Below are 18,020 nucleotides of genomic sequence, written 5' to 3' on the forward strand. Positions count from 1 at the left end.
GACCCACGCAACCCCCTCCGAGACCTTACCCAGAACCTCATGCTTCAGCTCCTCGATACGGCCTGCATGGAGCAGGTGGTAGGGTAACTCCTTCAGCTTCCTCACGTTTGCAACCGTGTCTGAGAACCACAGGGGCTGAGGGGCCACCTGCAGAGGAGGAGAGAGCTGGCAGCCAGGCCACTAAGACACAATCTCATTCATTCACTCCACAAACACAGGCCAGGCCAGGTGCCAGGTGATGCTGGAGGGACAGTCACACGATTTCAGATGGAGACACCCTCACATACCCACACACGGGCTGGGCTGGGACAGGAGGGGTCTGGGGCTCCGGGAATCCAAGGGGCATCAAAACTGGGTCTCACAGGGTAAGTAGGAGCCTGTCTGGCAAAAAAAAAACATTGGAAATGATGGCATTTCAGAGCAAGGGAGCATCATGTGCAAAGGCCCAGTGGTGGGAGAGAGCAGGATCAGAGTTTGGGAAGGCTGAATGATAAGGCAGAGTGAATGATCGTGGTTGGGATGAGACTAGGGAGGTTGTCGATAATAGATCACAAAAGCACTGAACATCAGGCTGCGGAGATTGGACTGGAGACTGGGGAGCCATGGGAGGTGCTAGAGGAGAGACATGATCAGACTGGATGGTTAGAAGCGTTGCTGGGGAAGATGGACTGGAGCGGGAGGTCCTGAGGCTATGAGACCAGGAAGGGGGCAAACCGCATCCTAAAGAGACTGAGCCTGCAGGAGCTCTGGGCACACAGGAGGGGATCTATGAGAAACCAGAGGAGAAAGAATCAGGCCTGGCCCTGCCTCTGGCTGCTTCCCTGTCCAGGAGGGAAAATGAAAAAGAAAAATCGAACTATAATAAAAGACTTAAAAGTGTATTCCCTAGTTGTAGTCACTGTGTTATGTTTAGGGAAAATGTTAACAATAGGGGAATCTAAAAGAAATGTCCATGGGAACTCTTACACTCATGGCAACTAGTCTGTGACTCTAAAATGAATTTGAAACTAAAAGCGTCTTTTAAAAAGTCTGAGTTCTGGACTTCCCTGGTGATCCAGTGGTTAAGAATCTGCCTGCCCATTCAGGGAACACGGGTTCAATCCCTGGTCCGGGAAGATCCCACGTGCGGAGGAGCAACTAAGCTCGAGTGCTGCAACTGCTGAAGCCCATACGCCTAGAGCCCACGCTCCGCAACTAGAGAAAGACTGCTTGCAGCAACGAAGACTCAACACAGACAAAAATAAAGTAAATAAATAAACAGTCTGAGTTCTGCCTCGGAGTGAAGGGAGCGTGGAGTGAAGAGCAAGTAGTCAAGGGAATTCCCTGGCAGTCCAGTGGTGAGGACTCTGCGCGCCCACTGCAGGGGACACGGGTTTGATCGTTGCTTTGGGAACTAGATCCCATAAGCTGCGTGGCATGGCAAAAAAAAAAAAGAAGAAGAAAAAGAACAAGTAAGCAAAAGGAAGGAAATTATGGAAGACTTACTGAAGGAAGAGGCATTTGAGCTGGGTCTCGAGGTATTTGAAAGGCAAAAAAAAAAAAAAAGAGAGAGAGAGAGAGATGGCAACTTGTAAGCTAAGGACCCAAGTCTTACAGCTCCTGGGTACAAAAGAAAGACTGGAAGGAAATACGTGACTAGTGACTGGAAGTGTGGGAGCAGCTCTTCTCAGAGTGGGGACTTGTGGGTTTAGCTTTTATTTTACTGTTTGATCCTCTCTGTGATCTCCAACAATTACACACGAGTCTCCTAGGTGGGAAACGAAATAAGTGCTATTTTTAAAATGAGTAACACCTGTATGTCTTCTTTGGAGAAATGTCTGTTTAGTTCTTTGGCCCATTTTTTGATTGGGTTATTTATTTTTCTAGAATTGAGCTGCAGGAGTTGCTTGTATATTTTTGAGATTAATCCTTTGTCTGTTGCTTCATTTGCTATTATTTTCTCCCAATCTGAGGGCTGTCTTTTCACCTTACTTATAGTTTCCTTTGTAGTGCAAAAGCTTTTAAGTTTCATTAGGTCCCATTTGTTTAGTTTTGCTTTTATTTCCAGTATTCTGGGAGGTGGGTCATAGAGGATCTTGCTGTGATTTATGTCAGAGAGTGTTTTGCCTATGTTCTCCTCTAGGAGTTTTATAGTTTCTGGTCTTACATTTAGATCTTTAATCCATTTTGAGTTTATTTTTGTGTATGGTGTTAGAAAGTGTTCTAGTTTCATTCTTTTACAAGTGGTTGACCAGTTTTCCCAGCACCACTTGTTAAAGAGGTTGTCTTTTTTCCATTGTATATCCTTGCCTCCTTTGTCAAAGATAAGGTGTCCATAGGTTCGTGGATTTATCTCTGGGCTTTCTATTCTGTTCCATTGATCTATATTTCTGTCTTTGTGCCAGTACCATACTGTCTTGATGACTGTGGCTTTGTAGTAGAGTCTGAAGTCAGGCAGGTGGATTCCTCCAGTTCCATTCTTCTTTCTCAAGATTACTTTGGCTATTCGAGGTTTTTTGTATTTCCATACAAATTGTGAAATTCTTTGGTCTAGTTCTGGAGAAAAGGGAACCCTCTTAAACTGTTGGTGGGAATGCAAACTAGTACAGCCGCTATGGAGAACAGTGTGGAGATTTCTTAAAAAACTGGAAATAGAACTGCCATATGACCCAGCAATCCCACTTCTGGGCATACACACTGAGGAAACCAGATCTGAAAGAGACATGTGTACCCCAATGTTCATCGCAGCACTGTTTATAATAGCCAGGACATGGAAGCAACCTAGATGCCCATCAGCAGATGAATGGATAAGGAAGCTGTGGTACATATACACCATGGAATATTACTCAGCCGTTAAAAAGAATTCATTTGAACCACTCCTAATGAGATGGATGAAACTGGAGCCCCTTATACAGAGTGAAGTAAGCCAGAAAGATAAAGAACATTACAACATACTAACGCATATATATGGAATTTAGAAAGATGGTAATGATAACCCTATATGCAAAACAGAAAAAGAGACACAGAAATACAGAACAGACTTTTGAACTCTGTGGGAGAATGTGAGGGTGGGATATTTCAAAAGAACAGCATGTATACTATCTATGGTGAAACAGATCACCAGCCCAGGTGGGATGCATGAGACAAGTGCTCGGGCCTGGTGCACTGGGAAGACCCAGAGGAATCGGGTGGAGAGGGAGGTGGGAGCAGGGATCGGGATGGGGAATACGTGTAAATCTATGGCTGATTCTTATCAATGTATGACAAAACCCACTGAAATGTTGTGAAGTAATTAGCCTCCAACTAATAAAAAAAATAAAAAATAAAAAAAAAAGAAAGAAACATCAAAAAAAATAAAATAAAATAAAATGAGTAACACTTTGGGAGAACCAATGACAGAAAATTGAATTGTATCAGGAGATTCACAAGGAAAACATCAACCCGCCTCCCCCCTACTCCCTTACACACCCACACCCACACACCCACACACCCACACCCACACTCACACACACATCCACACACACACACACCCCCCACACACACACTCACACACACACACACACACACACACACACACAAGGAGGAAACTGCTGTGTTTCAGGATGAATCAGAGCACAAGGAATTAAAATTCTGGAATGCCACGACTTCGGAGATAAGCTTTTAAACGTTGTGATTTTGTTTTCTCGTCTGGAAAGTTAGTGGAGTGTAAATTCCTCCTCTGCTGCTCCCCATCCTTCAGACAATGTTTGGGGACTTTTCGTCCTTTGTGAGAAAAGAAGGAAAGAAGGCAGAGGGCGTCTGGGGTGGAGATAAGGAATGGAAGGAGGCACGTGCCTTGTGGGCACAGAAGTGTGGAGGCTGGGAGTGGGGAGCAGGGGTCCCCGGACACCTCACCTTGCGGTCCAGGTTCAGGGGTTTTCCCACAAGTGGCAGGGTGATGAGTTTCTTGATGCCCTGGCTCCAGGCCCCTGAGAAGAAGTCAGCCAAGACGCCGTGACTCTTGGCCTTCTCAGGCCCAGACAGGTAGCGCTCTCGGACCACCTCGGCCAGCTGTCTGCAGAGAGGAGACACGGGCTGATGGGCCTGGGGCGCAGGGTGAGCTCAGAGGTGGTGACTGGCCACCTCTCCCAGGAAGTGGCTCCCCAATGCCAGTCCATCCTAAATTCCTTCTAGATGCTTGCTGGCTCAGCTGACCGCCTGCACTATTTGTTACCTACCATTTGTCTCTAAATCAGCCCATCTTACCTTTTTCCTTAAATAATTTTACTTTAAAAAAGAAATATTTGGTAAACAACAAGACCTACTGTATAGCACTGGGAATTGTATTTTTTTTTTTTATTAGTTGGAGGCTAATTACTTCACAACATTTCAGTGGATTTTGTCATACATTGATATGAATCAGCCATAGAATTACACGTATTCCCCATCCTGATCCCCCCTCCCACCTCCCTCTCCACCCTGGGAATTGTATCTTATAATAATCTATAATGGAAAAGAATCTGAAAAAGAATGTATACAAGAATATACTAATATGTATAAAAATATATTAATATATAAGATAAAATATATAAATATAAATAATATATAATAATATATAAGATCATTTATATACAAATAACTTATATAATATAATAATATATAAGATAACTTAGATCTAAGTACTAATTTATATATATAACATATATAATATATGATAATAATATGTATATATTTGAATCACTTTGCTGTATTCTTGAAACTAACACAAAACTGTGAATTAACTATGGTGGTGGTTTAGTTGCTAAGTCGTGTCTGACTCTCAGGAACCCATGGACTATAACCCTCCAGACTCTATCCATGGGATTTCCAATTTAAAATTGGAAAATTTGGGTTCCTCAATAATTAAACATAAGACAAGTCACTATATGATCCAGAAATTTCACTCCAGAGTATATACCCCCCAAAGAATGGAAAAGCAGGTGCTCAAATAAAAACTTGTACATGCATATTCGCAGCAGCACCAGTCACAATCACCAAAAGGTAGAAACAACCACGTGTCCCTCAGCAAGTGAGGGAGTAAATGAAGTGTGATCCGTGCCTGCAAGGGAGTATTATTCAGCCATAACAAGGAATGAAGCACTAGCACATGCTGTAACATGGATAAACCACGGAAATACTACGCTGAGTGAGATAAGCCAGACACAATGGACCACACTATGTGTGATCACATCCACGTGAAAAGTCCAGAACAGGCAAATCCAGAGAGACAGAAAGCAGACTTGTGGTTGCCAGGGGCTGGGGGAGGAGGGGATGGGGTACCTTTTAGGGCCGTGGGGATGTTCTGGAAGTAGACCAGAGGTGAAAGTTGTACATGTGGATATGCTAAATGCCACTCAACTGTTCGCTTTCAAATGATGAATTTCGTGTGAATTTCTCCTCAATTTAAAGAAGTAGTTCATTGTGGGAGCTCCCTGGTAGTCCAGTGGTTAGGACTCTGCAATTTCACTGCTGAGGGGTCGAATTCTATTCCTGGCCAGGGAGCTAGGAGCCCACAAGACACGTGGGGTGACTAATCATGATAACAAACAAGTTAGCTGTGTTAGAGCTCATGGTGGGGAGACCCTTGAATGCTGTGCTAAGCGGACTTGATTCCCTGGGAATGGGGAATGAAGAAGGATCTGGAACAAAGAGGAACCCAATCAGTGAGTCCTTGCTCTTGGAGTCCCACCCAGACAGTGTCACCAACCCGCTCGACTCACCTGTGGGCAATGGCCAGAAGGGTGAAGCCATCCACAGGGCGCCTGGCCAAGCAGTTACCCAGATCTCGACGAAGCCTCACCCACAGCAGGGGCGGGAAACGCAGAAGCTCTTTGCTGGGTGGGGTCCAGTCTTGGTACACGCTCTGCAGGACCTCGTCATCCAAGGACAGGACATCCTTTAGCTCCGCCTCTGAGAGCCCATGCCTGTGGAAAGGAGGGACAGACATGGGAGCACGCCTGTGTCTCCTGCAGTTGGAGAATGCAGAAGCCAAGGGAGGGACAGATGTGACCAGCTGTATGGCATTCTGCCCATCACTGAAGGTTTGGACAGTGCCCACCACTAGCTGATACTCACACCTGGGTCCAGCTGTACCCATCAAGTAAGGCATTTCCTGGTCTTTCCTTCTTTCTCACACCTACAGAACCCTTAACCATCCCTCCGCCAACCTCAGATGAGTCCTGTAGCACAGGAAGAGAAGTAACTTAGGAAAATAATGCATAAACCACCTCCGTGTGTTCCTGCCTGAAAAAGGAAGTGGCTTTAAACACGATAAGCATCGGACTGGAGTGGCCTTCATAATAGCTGCAAGCATTTGCCTGGAAAAACTAAGAGACTTGCCACAAATTTCCTCTGGGTTGGAGAACAAGCAGAGTTCATTTCAAAGCAGATGAGAGAGGGAGGCTGGCTTCTACTTACAAGGAATACAAACACCTTGTGTGTGTGTGTGTTTTTAACTCCCTGATATCGATTAGTCTTCATTTTGCTGGAAACACTTCCCACATTCTTTACACATACAGAATACCTGCTCACTTGTAATTTTCTGTTTTCCATCGAGGTAGGTATTAACATCAGTGTTCTCTGAGATCTCTTCCACTGAGATCATCTCATCACAGCTATGTCACTGGCGGTGTTCTCCACAGTTTCCCCGTTGGGGTAGCCAGGCCGTCTCCCTAATCTGCTTTCCTCCTCTTGACAGGTCTTTCCAAACCAATATTCCTGGGAGCCACAACATGGGGGTTTACATGGGGTGGTCCAGTATTTCCTCAAACATTTCCTCTTTCAGAATAGAATCTTCTGGGATTTCCCTGGCAGTCCAGTGGTTAAGACTGTACTTCCAATGCAGGGGGCACAGCTCTGATCCCTGCTTTGGGAATTAAGATGCCACATACCTCGAAAGTGAAAGTGAGGGTTGCTCAGTCACGTCCAACTCTTTGCGACCTCATGGACTATACATACAGTCCATGGAATTCTCCAGGCCAGAATACTGGAGTGGGTAGCCTTTCCCTTCTCCAAGGGATCTTCCTGACCCAGGGATTGAACCCAGGTCTCCTGCATTGCAGGCGGATTCTTTACCAGCTGAGCCACAAGGGAAGCCCAAGAATACTGGAGTGAGTAGCCTATCCCTTCTCCAGCGGATCTCCCTGACCCAGGAATTGAACCTGGGGTGTCCTGTATTGCAGGCAGATTCTTTACCCACTGAGCTATGAGGGAAGCCATGTACCTCGAGGTGCAGCCATAAGGAAAAACAAACAAACAAACAATAAAATCTTCTTTCTCAGTCTTCAGGATACTCTTGATACAAATCAGGCTTGGATTCTCTCTTTGTGGTTTCCGGCACAATGAATGGCTTGTCCACCAAATCAAAAAAATGGGACATCCCAAGAGGCTTTCAACCTGGATATCCAAGGGAAGCACAGCCCCACACTTCTCTGGCATCACATTCCTCTGGGTAGGGACCTGGCCAGTCCATTCATTCTCAGAGAAGCAGAGGGCTACATCCTGGAAGGCCATGACATCAGTAAAGCATGGGCTGTAGCCCACCAGGTTCCTCTGTCCAGGGGATTCTCCAGCCAAGAATACTGGAGTGGGTTACCATTCCCTTCTCCAGGGGATCTTCCCAACCCAGGGATTGAACCCCCGCCTCTTACATCTGCTGCATCGCCAGGAGGGTTCTTTACCACTAGCGCCACCTGGGAAGCCCTGCCAGATGATAGATAGACATGTTTTGTTGCAGTTGTTCAGTCACTAAGTTGTCTAACACTTTGCAACTCTTTGCAGGCCTGTGGACTGCAGCATGCCAGGCCTCCCTGTCCCTAACCATCTCCCGAAGTTCACCCAAGTCCATGTCCATTGAACTGGTGATGCTACATAGATAGATACATAGACAGACAGAAGGAAAGAGAGATAACCTAGACCAATGCATGGAGACGGAAAGCAGATTAATGGCTGGCAGGGACTGGGAGAGGAGGATGAGGGGTGAATGCCGACGGGGACAGGGTCTCCCTAGTAGGGTGAGGAACCATTCCTCATGGTTAGTGGTAGCACAGCACTGTGAATGTACTCAATGCTGCCAAACTGTACACGTCAAAAGAGGGAACTTTATGATATGACTGATACTGGGCTGAAAAGCGTTCCTCAAAATTCATGCCCATGGGGACCTGTGAATAAGACCTTATTTGAAACCAGTCTTTGGGGAAGTGGTCAAGATGAGGTCCCACTGAGGCAGGCTGGGACCTGGGACCTGGGGCCCTTTGCTGCAGTGCTTGCGCCTGGACAAAGCTCTCCTCGAACAACAGAATACAAACAAACTGTAAAGAACTGAAAATAGCTTCACACGTGCACCATTGGGGAAATTATGGATAGGACAGAAAGAGACCGAAAACCCAACTGCCACTTCTGAAGAGCTGGGAGCAAAAGTAGGGTGTTTCACATGCCCCCTGCCTACCACCCCACCAAAGGGGTGGACAAACCACCTAAGCTACCCCTCCAGCTCGACCCCTACCTTCACCCAAATAAGGAACCAGCTCACTGGGAGCAAGCAAGCAAAGGAATTTGTCATTTGTTCTCCCTCCCCCTCTGCTGCAGCGATGCATGCATGCTAAATTGCTTCAGTCATGTCCGAATCTTTGCAACCCCATAGACTATAACCCACCAGGCTCCTCTGTCCAAGAATACTGGAGTGGATTGTCATGTCCTCCTCCAGGGGATCTTCCTGACCCAGGGATGGAACCCACGTCTCTTGCATCTTGCATTGGCAGGCAAGTTCTTTACCACAGATGCCATCTGGGAAGCCTGTGCTCACAGCAGAAGTACCAGTAAAGCCTTGCCTGAATTTCTTGTCTGGCCTCTGATCCATTTCTATGGATTGAGAAGGACAAGAACCCTGGTCAGTAACAATACTGGACAGAAATGGACCCTAATCCAATGAGTGATATCCTTCCAAGAAAAGAGGGAAATTCAGACAGAGAGACACACAGGGGTGGGACCACAAGATGACAGAAGTGGAGATTGGAGTGATGCTTCTACAAGCCAAAGAACATTGAGCATGGCCAGCAACACCAGAAACAAAGGAAAATGCCTAGAACAGATTCTCCTTCAGAGCCTCCAGAAGGAGTGTGGTTCTGCTAACACCTCTATTTCAGACTCTGGCCCTCAGAATCATGAGAGAATATACTTCCGTTGTTCTAAGACACCCAGGTTGTGATTTGTTATGGCAGCCCTTGGAGAAGAATGCATGCGTACTCTCTCACTTCAAAACAGTGAGCACAGCAGAGACTCACCGGGAAGACTCAATGTAGCCCAGCACGCGGGCCACCAGGAGCCGCCCGTGTGTCTGCTCCAGGCGGGCACACAGCTGTTGCATCGCCTCCTTAGCAGTGGAGGCCAGCGGGGCTGGCACAGTGAAGGAGGCCCACTTCCGGGCCTCCTCGAAAGCCAGCCTTAGCCGCCCTGGGTGTCCACACTCTGGGAGGCTGGCCCAGAGCATGTCCCTCTGCACCGGACTCAGTGTCCTCCTCGAGGCAGCCAGCAGGAGCTGGATCATCTCCTGCCCTTGGTTTCCGGAGAGGGGTTTCACCTCCCAGTAAGCCCCTCGGTCTGTGAGCACCTGCTGCATGGTGTCTAAAGCCCCCCGCTGTCCAGAGCAGGCCGAGATGATGAAGTGGACCCTCGGAGGACATTTGGGAGGCAGCCAGGGGATCCTCCTAGCACAGTGGACAGAGTCCACCTCATCCACCGAATCCAGCAGGATCACGAGGGACTCAAAGTTTCGGCAGGAGACGGTGTGGAGGAGGATGTGGAAAAACTGGACCACCCTGGTGTGGGCCTCTAGGACCTGGGCAGGGGGCAGGGGTAGCCCATAGGCCAGGCACACCTGGAAGCAGATGCTCTGGAGCAGGCCTCGGGCCTCAGAGCTCATCTGTGACGTCCCCAGAAGCCGCAGAATGGTCACTGTCTTGCGGCCGAGCAGCCCCGGCATTTGCTCAGCCAGCTTGCACATCAGAGCAGTTTTTCCGATGCCGGGGGGTCCAAAAAGCACCAGCGGTGGGTGGGGGTGGCCGTCACTCTGTCGCAGCCGCTGCCCCAGCTGGGTCAGGAGCTCCTGGCGCCCACAGAAGGTCCGGTTGACCTCGGCACTGAGTCCCAGGTGGTGGCGGATCTCCTGGTAGAGCCACGCCAACTCCTGCCTGCCCGCCTCCAGCTCCCGGAGGCGCTCAAGAACCTGATGGTTAGCCCTGGCCACAAACTGTTCCCCCAGCTCCTTCAGGTATCGGGCATGAGCCTTGTTTTTGGGGTTCACCAGGTCCCGGCTCCACGCTAGGTGGTGGGCCTTGAGAACTCCAGGCTGCCGGTCAGCAATGCGCTCCTTGAGGTTGCTGAGAAGGTTCTGGGCATCCGTGTCCAGGCAACCATCTGCAAGACGGTCCACCATTTTGAGGGTACAGTCTTCCAGGATGTGCTTATTGAGGTCTTGGATCTGTCTCAGGAAGACGGTTGCCCCGTGATCCCCAACTGTTGAGTTCAGCAAGGCCCGTTCTATTTCCCACTCAATGACTGCAAAAGTAGAAGAGAGTGTGGTCAGTGTTATGGCATCAGCTGGCTCAAATGGGGACAATTGGGAGACACAGTCCAGGAATGGGAACACTGGAATTCAGGCTTAATGTGGGCCAGAGTCACTTGGCATAACTATAGACAGCATGCAAAGAATGGGCTCCAGTGTGTTCCAACAAAACTTTATTCATAAAAACAAGCAGTGGGCCAGATTTGGCTTGAGGCCACAGTTTGCCAGAGTCACTTGGGGGCTCATAAAAACCAACATGGCTGGACCCTGCCTCCAGAAGTTCTGATTCTGCATGTCGGGGTAGGGCCCATGGTTTGAATTTCCAACAAGCTCCCAGGTGACGCTGAGACTGGGGTTCAGAGGCCACACCAAGAGTGGCATTGAATTAGCCACTATTCACAAAGAGCTGACTCGTTGGAAAAGACTCTGATGCTGGGAAAAACTGAAGGCAAAAATGGGGCAGCACAGGATGAGACGGTTAGATAGCATCACCAACTCAAGGGACATGAATCTGAGCAAACTCTGTGAGATAGTGAAGGACAGAGGAGCCTGACATGCTGCAGCCCATGGGACTGCAAATAGTCAGACATGACTTAGCAACTGAACAACAACAACAGAAAAATCAAAGATACCTTGGTGTAGGCAACACACAGATGGTTGTGAAGCAGTCTCATCATAAAACAATGCCATCAAACTTAAAATAGTTAAATATGGAGTTTATATAGCCCTTAAGTATGGCCCCAAAAGAACTGAGAACAAAAGCTCAAACACTGGTGTGCAGGAATTGTTCATTTCAAAAAGGTTAATTTCATGCTATGTGAAAGCTGCCGTAGATAACTTACAAACTTATGTGTTTGAGTGTGTTCCAATAAAACTTTATTTATAAAAACAAGCAGTAGGCTGGGTTTGGCCCTTGGGCCATGGTTTGCTGACCCCTGTCCCAGAGCATGCAGCAGCTGCCCTGAGGACCTGTATCTTCTAGAGCCAAGAGCCCACACTGACTTCTCCTTGGAGGCCTTTGTTTTGAAATAGCAATCAGGTTTGAGTTATTTTTGAAGCTGCCTTGGGCTCAACAGAGGCTCCCAGATCTCTGCAGCTGAGTGAGTCAGGCCCTTGGAGACAGGACTCAGTCTCAGAGCCAAAGACAAGAGCCACTCAAAAGTCTTCCTTGGTCTGACCCCACAACCCCCTTAGCCTCATGAATGGAGATCAGAGACGAAGGCAACTCACAGTCCTTAAATGGGATCCTTCTTGGACACATTTTGGCATGAAGCAATCCAAGACCATCTGTCTGCTAGCAACAGGCTGTGTGACCTTGGGAAAAATCACTGTACCTCTCTGAGTCTCTGTTTCCTCCCTTTAACATGAGTACTAATCCCAAAATTGAAAGGACTACTATGAGGATTTTCTATGAAATAATGCTTGTGAAAGCTGAGCATATTATGCTGAAGGAACAAAAGGTTACAGTCTGCAATTTTATCTTCTGTGACATGGTAGAAACAAAGTAAATGAGATGGAGTTGGGTTAGCGCCTGCCAAGGCTGGGGTTTGTGGGGAGGGGTGAGTGCAGCTCTATATGGCAGTGGGAGGGACCCTTGTGTATCAACCGTGGTGGGTACTTGAAGCTATACAGGTGATAAAATTGCAGAGAAAGAAAAGGCTCATACACACACATGCACAAACGGTTTCTGTTAGTCTCTCTGTATTCTAACAATGTCCACTTCCTGGTTATAATACTGTACCCTAGTTATGCAAGATGTTACTTTTGGGGAAATCTGGTAAAGGATACATGAAACCTCTTCCTCCTTTTTTTTTTTTTTTTTCAATTTCCTGTGAAACTCTATTTCAAGATAAAAAAAATTTTTTAAGAAAGTTTAGCATGGTGCTTGAAAAATAATATGGTCTAAAGGTACTGTCTATGATGTGCCCTGACCTCCACACCCATTCGTCTTTCTGCTGATGTCTAGGAATTTCTATTTGTTCTTTCAGATGGGACTTACTAATGGGTGAGGTTTGACATGATTGCTTAGTGATCTTATTGTTGAATCAGATCACGGCTGAGACAGGACATTTCAGATCTCCATAATGACTCCCCTAGGTACTACTTCTGACTAGTTCTATTTTACAGATGAAGAAACAGAGGCGCCAAGCCTCCCAGAAGTCAAAGCGGCTGGAAAAGGGCAGGGCTGAGATATTAATCTGGGCCCATCCCGAAGTACAGAGCCCAGATGCTGAGTATGACCTCAGTGTCAGATATCTCTCTGAGAACAACTGGTGCACTTGGCTTTGTGTCATAGAGCAAGCTATAGTGACATAGTAAGTGCTCAATAAACAGTGGACTTAACATTATTATACACACAAAAGGTGTATTCAAAATTGGTCTGTCATTACTAGTCTTAACCAAAGAGTCAAGGTTAGCATCGCCTATGATGTCAGGAGGGCCTCAGGGACTCCTGACATGATGGGATGGGGAGGGAATTTCAGCTCTGTGGTCTTCCTCCCCCACACCTATAATCCCAGTCAAATCATGAGAAAACACCAGCCAAGCCCAGACTGAGGGACATTCTATGAAAGGCCTGGCCAGTACGCCTCAAAACAGTCATGAAAAACTGTTGCAGCCCAGAGTAGCCTAAGGAGACAAAGGATGGAATGCAGTGTGGAATCCGGGGACAGAAAGACATTGATGGGAGAACTGTAGAAATCCAAATAAAGTCTGGAGTCTAGTTACTAGTCATGTACAGGTAGTAAATGTTGATGTTCATTTCTGAGTTCTGGTAAATGTACCTCGATCATATAAAATGTTACTCTTACATAAGTACGAGAAATCTACATGATCTTTGTAGCTTTATAACGTTGTAACTTTTTTGTTAATCTAAAATTATCCTCAAATAAAATTTTTAAAAATTGGATATGTCATTACTAGAATGACTATATATACGATAAATAGCAGTCAATATATTTTAATAAAATAGTATTAGTATAAATGACTACATTCAATACCTTTAAATAAATCAATATATTTAATATGTTGATCAAGTGAATTTATATATTTTATAGTGTGGTTAATATAAATCCACATATTTAATATTTTATAACATAAATTCATATATTTAGTAGCATGGATAACATGAATTCATATAGTTATTAGTTTGGATAATATAAATTCATATATTTAATAATGTGAGGGCTTCCCTGGTGACTTAGTGGTAGAGATCTGTCTGCCACTGTAGGCGACACGGGTTCCATCCCCGATCCGGGCAGATCCCAGATGCCACAGGGCAACTAAGCTGGTACACCACACCTATTGAATCTGTGCTCTAGAGCCCGGGAAACGCAACTACTGAGCCTGCACTGCAGTTACTGAAGCTATCACGCCCTAGAGCCTCTGCTTTGCAACAAGAGAAGCCACCGCAACAAGAAGCTGGTGCACTGCGACTGAAGAGTGACCCCCACTCTCTGCAACCAGAGAAAGCCTGTGCAGCAAGGAAGAAGACTCAGCACAACCAAAATAATAAATGAAATTATATAAAAATAATGTGGGTGATGTAAATTGTCATACTAATAAAGCGCAAACTGACATTACTAATCCGTAAATAATGAAAACCTGTTTCTTACTGAAAGAACCTATTTCTTTCCTGAATCAGCAAGCAATGGGGCAATGGCTTGATCTCATTGCCTTTTTAGAAACATCTTTCTGCTAGCCCGGTGTGGAGGATGGAAGGGGCAGAGGATGAGGTTCGAGGTGAGAGGTAAGGGACCAGCAGGGAGCTAGGTGATGGACTCAGCACAGTGGGGAAATTCTACTCCCCTCCTTGGGCAAAAGAGACTCCTTTTTCCTGTGCTTCAGTTTTCAGAGACAGGTACATTGATGAAGGACAGTTTCCTCAGTAGCAGCCGGCTCTCGGCTAGCCCAGGGTGACCCACTCTTCCAGTTTTCCCAGAACTGTCCTGGGTTTGGCCCTAAAAACCCTGAATCCTGGGAGGGTCTTGGTCCCAGGTTAATGGGGATGGTGGTCATCCTAGGACAAGTCCCCCAAAGCCAGGAGCCTGCCTGAAAGGAGGAAAGGAGCCAGGAGAGAAGAACCCTAAGAGGCTGAAATTAACCAGGAGGTGACTACACTCTCCTGGATCAGAAAAACAGTCTTTCTCAGAACTGGGCCTCTGGGAGCTAGGTTGGTTTGGCACTTATAGAATTGCAGGCAGTGGTGTCTGGCTCAAGCGTGATGTGTATTTTGAACACCTGGGCGTTTCCCGGGGACCCCGAGGAGAGTCTGGGCAGCCTCACCTGACCAGTAGTAGCAGTGCCACTGCTCCTCGCTGATGAGCCCCAGCCCGTGGGCCTCCTGGGCTCCGGAGCGCAGTGCAGAGATCAGGGCGGCCTCCTCGGGCCCAGAGGCCTCCCCAGGGCCCAGGGCCTGCAGCAGGTAGGCGGGGGGCACTGCGTTCTCGTCCCGCCAGAAGCGCTGTGCCACCAGCTCCAGGTCGCGGGGCCTGGCGGCCAGCTGAGCCTTCAGCGCCTCCCACTCCTTTTCCTCGATCCGCGTGGGGACGGGGCAGGGGCCGTACTGGTCACCCACGAGGGCCTAGAGGAGAGAGGGGTGGAGAGGGGTGGCACTGGGTTCAAGTCTTGGCTTAGGCATTTAGCTCAGTGACCCTGGGTGAGTCATGCCGAGCCCTTAAAATGAGCCTGGTGGTTGTTCCACACAGATAATTAGATTAATGTAAGCAGATCGATTAGGGGTCCCCAGTAATGGCTTTCTTGACATAAGAGAAACCATTTTGGCCTAAGCCATTTTGCGATTGAAGCCTGGCCTCAATGCTTGCCCTTGAACACATCTAAGTAATTCATTATCTTGAGGGAAGTGAGAGGATGCAGGAATAAAGGAAAAGCAGTCAAGAAACAGTCCAATAGTCCATATGTTAGGCGGAACCACTGACTAAAGCCACCCACCCTAGCCAGGCCCAATAGTGACCACCTGCATGAGTTAACAGGGGGTCCTGGTAAGGGATACAGAATCCCTTGAGACGGGAAATGTCAAAAGGTGGTTCAGCGGTAAAGAACCTGCCTGCAATACAAGAGATGCAGTTCCATCCCTGGTTGCAGAAGATCCCCTGGAGAAGGGAAAGGCTACCCACTCCAGTATTCTTGCCTGGAGAATCCCATGGACACAGGAGCCTGGAGGACTACAGTCCATGGGGTTGCAAAAACATCAGACATGTCTTAGCAACTAAACAACACAAAAGAGACTCCAGTTCATATATCCTACCAACCTCCCAGGATCCTTCTTACTGGGATCCACCTTGGCTGATGCGATGCGTGCACCATCAGGAACGACCCAGAGTCAGAGTACTTGGCCAGAGACAACCCAGCAACCAAGCCAATTGCTATAATACCAGGAACTGGGAGCCACGTGGCAGAGCAGTTCTCCTGGCTTCCCGTATTTTCTGTTCTCTGTCCGGGCATACTTTCCCAATAAAGTCTCTTGCTTTGTCAACATGTATGTCTCCTCGGACAATTCATTTCTGAGTATTGGACGGGAGCCTGCTCTTGGGCCCTGGAAAGTGTTCCCCTTCTTGCAACACAGTGATAAAACAGACCCCTAGTTCCTCTTCAAAGGATATACATATAAAATATCTTTGAGTTCTGCAGGAACTAAGACTCCTACCCAGGTGGAAAATAGGATGATGGTGTAGACCCTCCTGACTTCAATCGACCAAAGCTTGGACACTGTGGACCTTGGTCCCAATTCTAGGCTGAATTCACCTCTGCTCAAATCACTTCATGAATATGCATGCCCCCTTGGCTTAAAATTTTCTCAATTTTGCTGCTCAGGGAGACACTTCTTTGGAAAAAGTCTCTGGTGTTTTCCTGACCTGTTGCAAGTAACAAGCCCTTCCAGGCTTCCCTGGTGGCTCAGTGGTAAGGAATTCGCCTGGCAACGCAGGAGACATGGGTTTGATCCCTGGTTTGGGAAGATTCCACATGCCTCCGGGCAACTAAGACTGCGTACCACAACTACCGAGCCCACGGATCACAACTACTGAAACCCTCATGCCCTAGAGACCGTGCTCTGTGATAAGAGAAGCCACTGCGATGAGAAGCCAGTGCACTAGAATCAGAGAGTAGCCCCTGCTCGCTGCATCTAGAGAAAGCCCACGTGCAGCAACAAAGACCCAGAGCAGCCAAAACTAAACTAATTAACAATTTTTCAAAAAAGAGCCAATCTGGAAAGGGAGATGGTGAGATCCCAGTGCAGAATATCTTTCCTGCAGAATATCTTCCCCGAACATGTATATTGAGGCAAACTCATGACGGCTGCTAGCAGAAAGCAGTGACCAAACAGTGTTGGGCCCCTGCCTTCCTGGACCTCAGAGTCTTAACAGGAGAAACAGGCTTCAGGCTGAGAATTGCACCAGTGTCAGTATTTCAGCTGTCATCCTCCTAAGAGGAAAAGGCAAATTAGGTCACATGGGGGCCGTGGAGTCAGAGAAACTCCCCTGAGGGAGTGAGGATCAAGCTACAGAATAAGACACGGGAAGGAATGCCCCTGGCAGAGGGCCTGCAGGGGAACAGTACATCCAGAGGCCCTGGGATATACTGTGCGGGAAAGACAGGGTCTACAGGACCAACAAAGAAGGGGCAGTACAGGGAGATGAGACCATCCCCTGGGACGCTTTTGCAGGGCTTGCGGAGACCCTAAGGTTTTGATCTTACTGCAAGAATATAGGAGGCCTTCTTTCCACCCTAAGCATGCTTGAAGAAGGTGCAAACTGGAATTCAAGAGAACTGGGCTGGAGAAGGCCTAGGACAGTGGACCCAAAGTCTTGAGTTTCTTCATTATGTAAAATGGAAGCAGTCAACCCTCCCTTCTTCACTGGGACATACCAGAATATTCCAGGGGATGTGCACCTGGGAAACCTGGATCACTGGAATCTGTGATGATGGTGTAATGGAGCCGGACCCTAGGGGACAGACCCCGCCCCCATATCCTCACCTTTAGCTCCTCCCTGAAATACATAGAAAACACTATCTGATGCACATTTCCTGAGTCGTCTTGAAAAAAAAAAAAAAGAAAGTGTGAGTCGCTCACTTGTGTCCAACTCTTTGCAACCCTATGGACTGTAGCCCACCAGGCTCCTCTGTCCATGGGATTCTCCAGGCAAGAATACTGGAGTGGGTTGCCATTCCCTTTTCCAAGGGATCTTCCCAACTCAGGGACTAAACCCAAGTCTCCTGCACTGCAGGTGGATTCTTTACTGTCTAAGCCACCAGGGAAGCCCAGTGAGAAAACCCTCACCAAGTGGAAGAAATTCACTTCATGGTGATCATGAACACATAGCCCCCAGACCTATGGTACCTAAAGACTGGTAACGTTAACCCCTGTGATACCACCCTGTTACCTCACCATCAACCAATCAGAGGATCGTGTGAGTTGGTCCCATACCCCGCAACTCTACTCCCT

General features: G+C 47.5%; 1 protein-coding gene across 1 annotated transcript in view; it reads right to left on the reverse strand.

Moving 5' to 3' along the window:
- The window catches only part of NWD1 (NACHT and WD repeat domain containing 1), a 52,966-nt gene extending 42,522 nt beyond the window's left edge, over window positions 1-10,444 (reverse strand). Inside the window, exons 1-4 of the mRNA XM_061149179.1 lie at window positions 9,279-10,444; window positions 5,718-5,921; window positions 3,874-4,033; window positions 30-147 (exon numbers count right to left, since the gene is read on the reverse strand). Of these exons, the coding sequence (XP_061005162.1) occupies window positions 30-147; window positions 3,874-4,033; window positions 5,718-5,921; window positions 9,279-10,429 (1,633 nt within the window). The 5' untranslated portion in view covers window positions 10,430-10,444. The remainder of the gene's footprint in view (window positions 1-29; window positions 148-3,873; window positions 4,034-5,717; window positions 5,922-9,278) is intronic.
- Window positions 10,445-18,020: the final 7,576 nt, after the last annotated feature.

Source organism: Dama dama, chromosome 9 (assembly GCF_033118175.1).
Source record: "Dama dama isolate Ldn47 chromosome 9, ASM3311817v1, whole genome shotgun sequence".
Classification (NCBI taxonomy): Eukaryota; Metazoa; Chordata; class Mammalia; order Artiodactyla; family Cervidae; genus Dama; species Dama dama.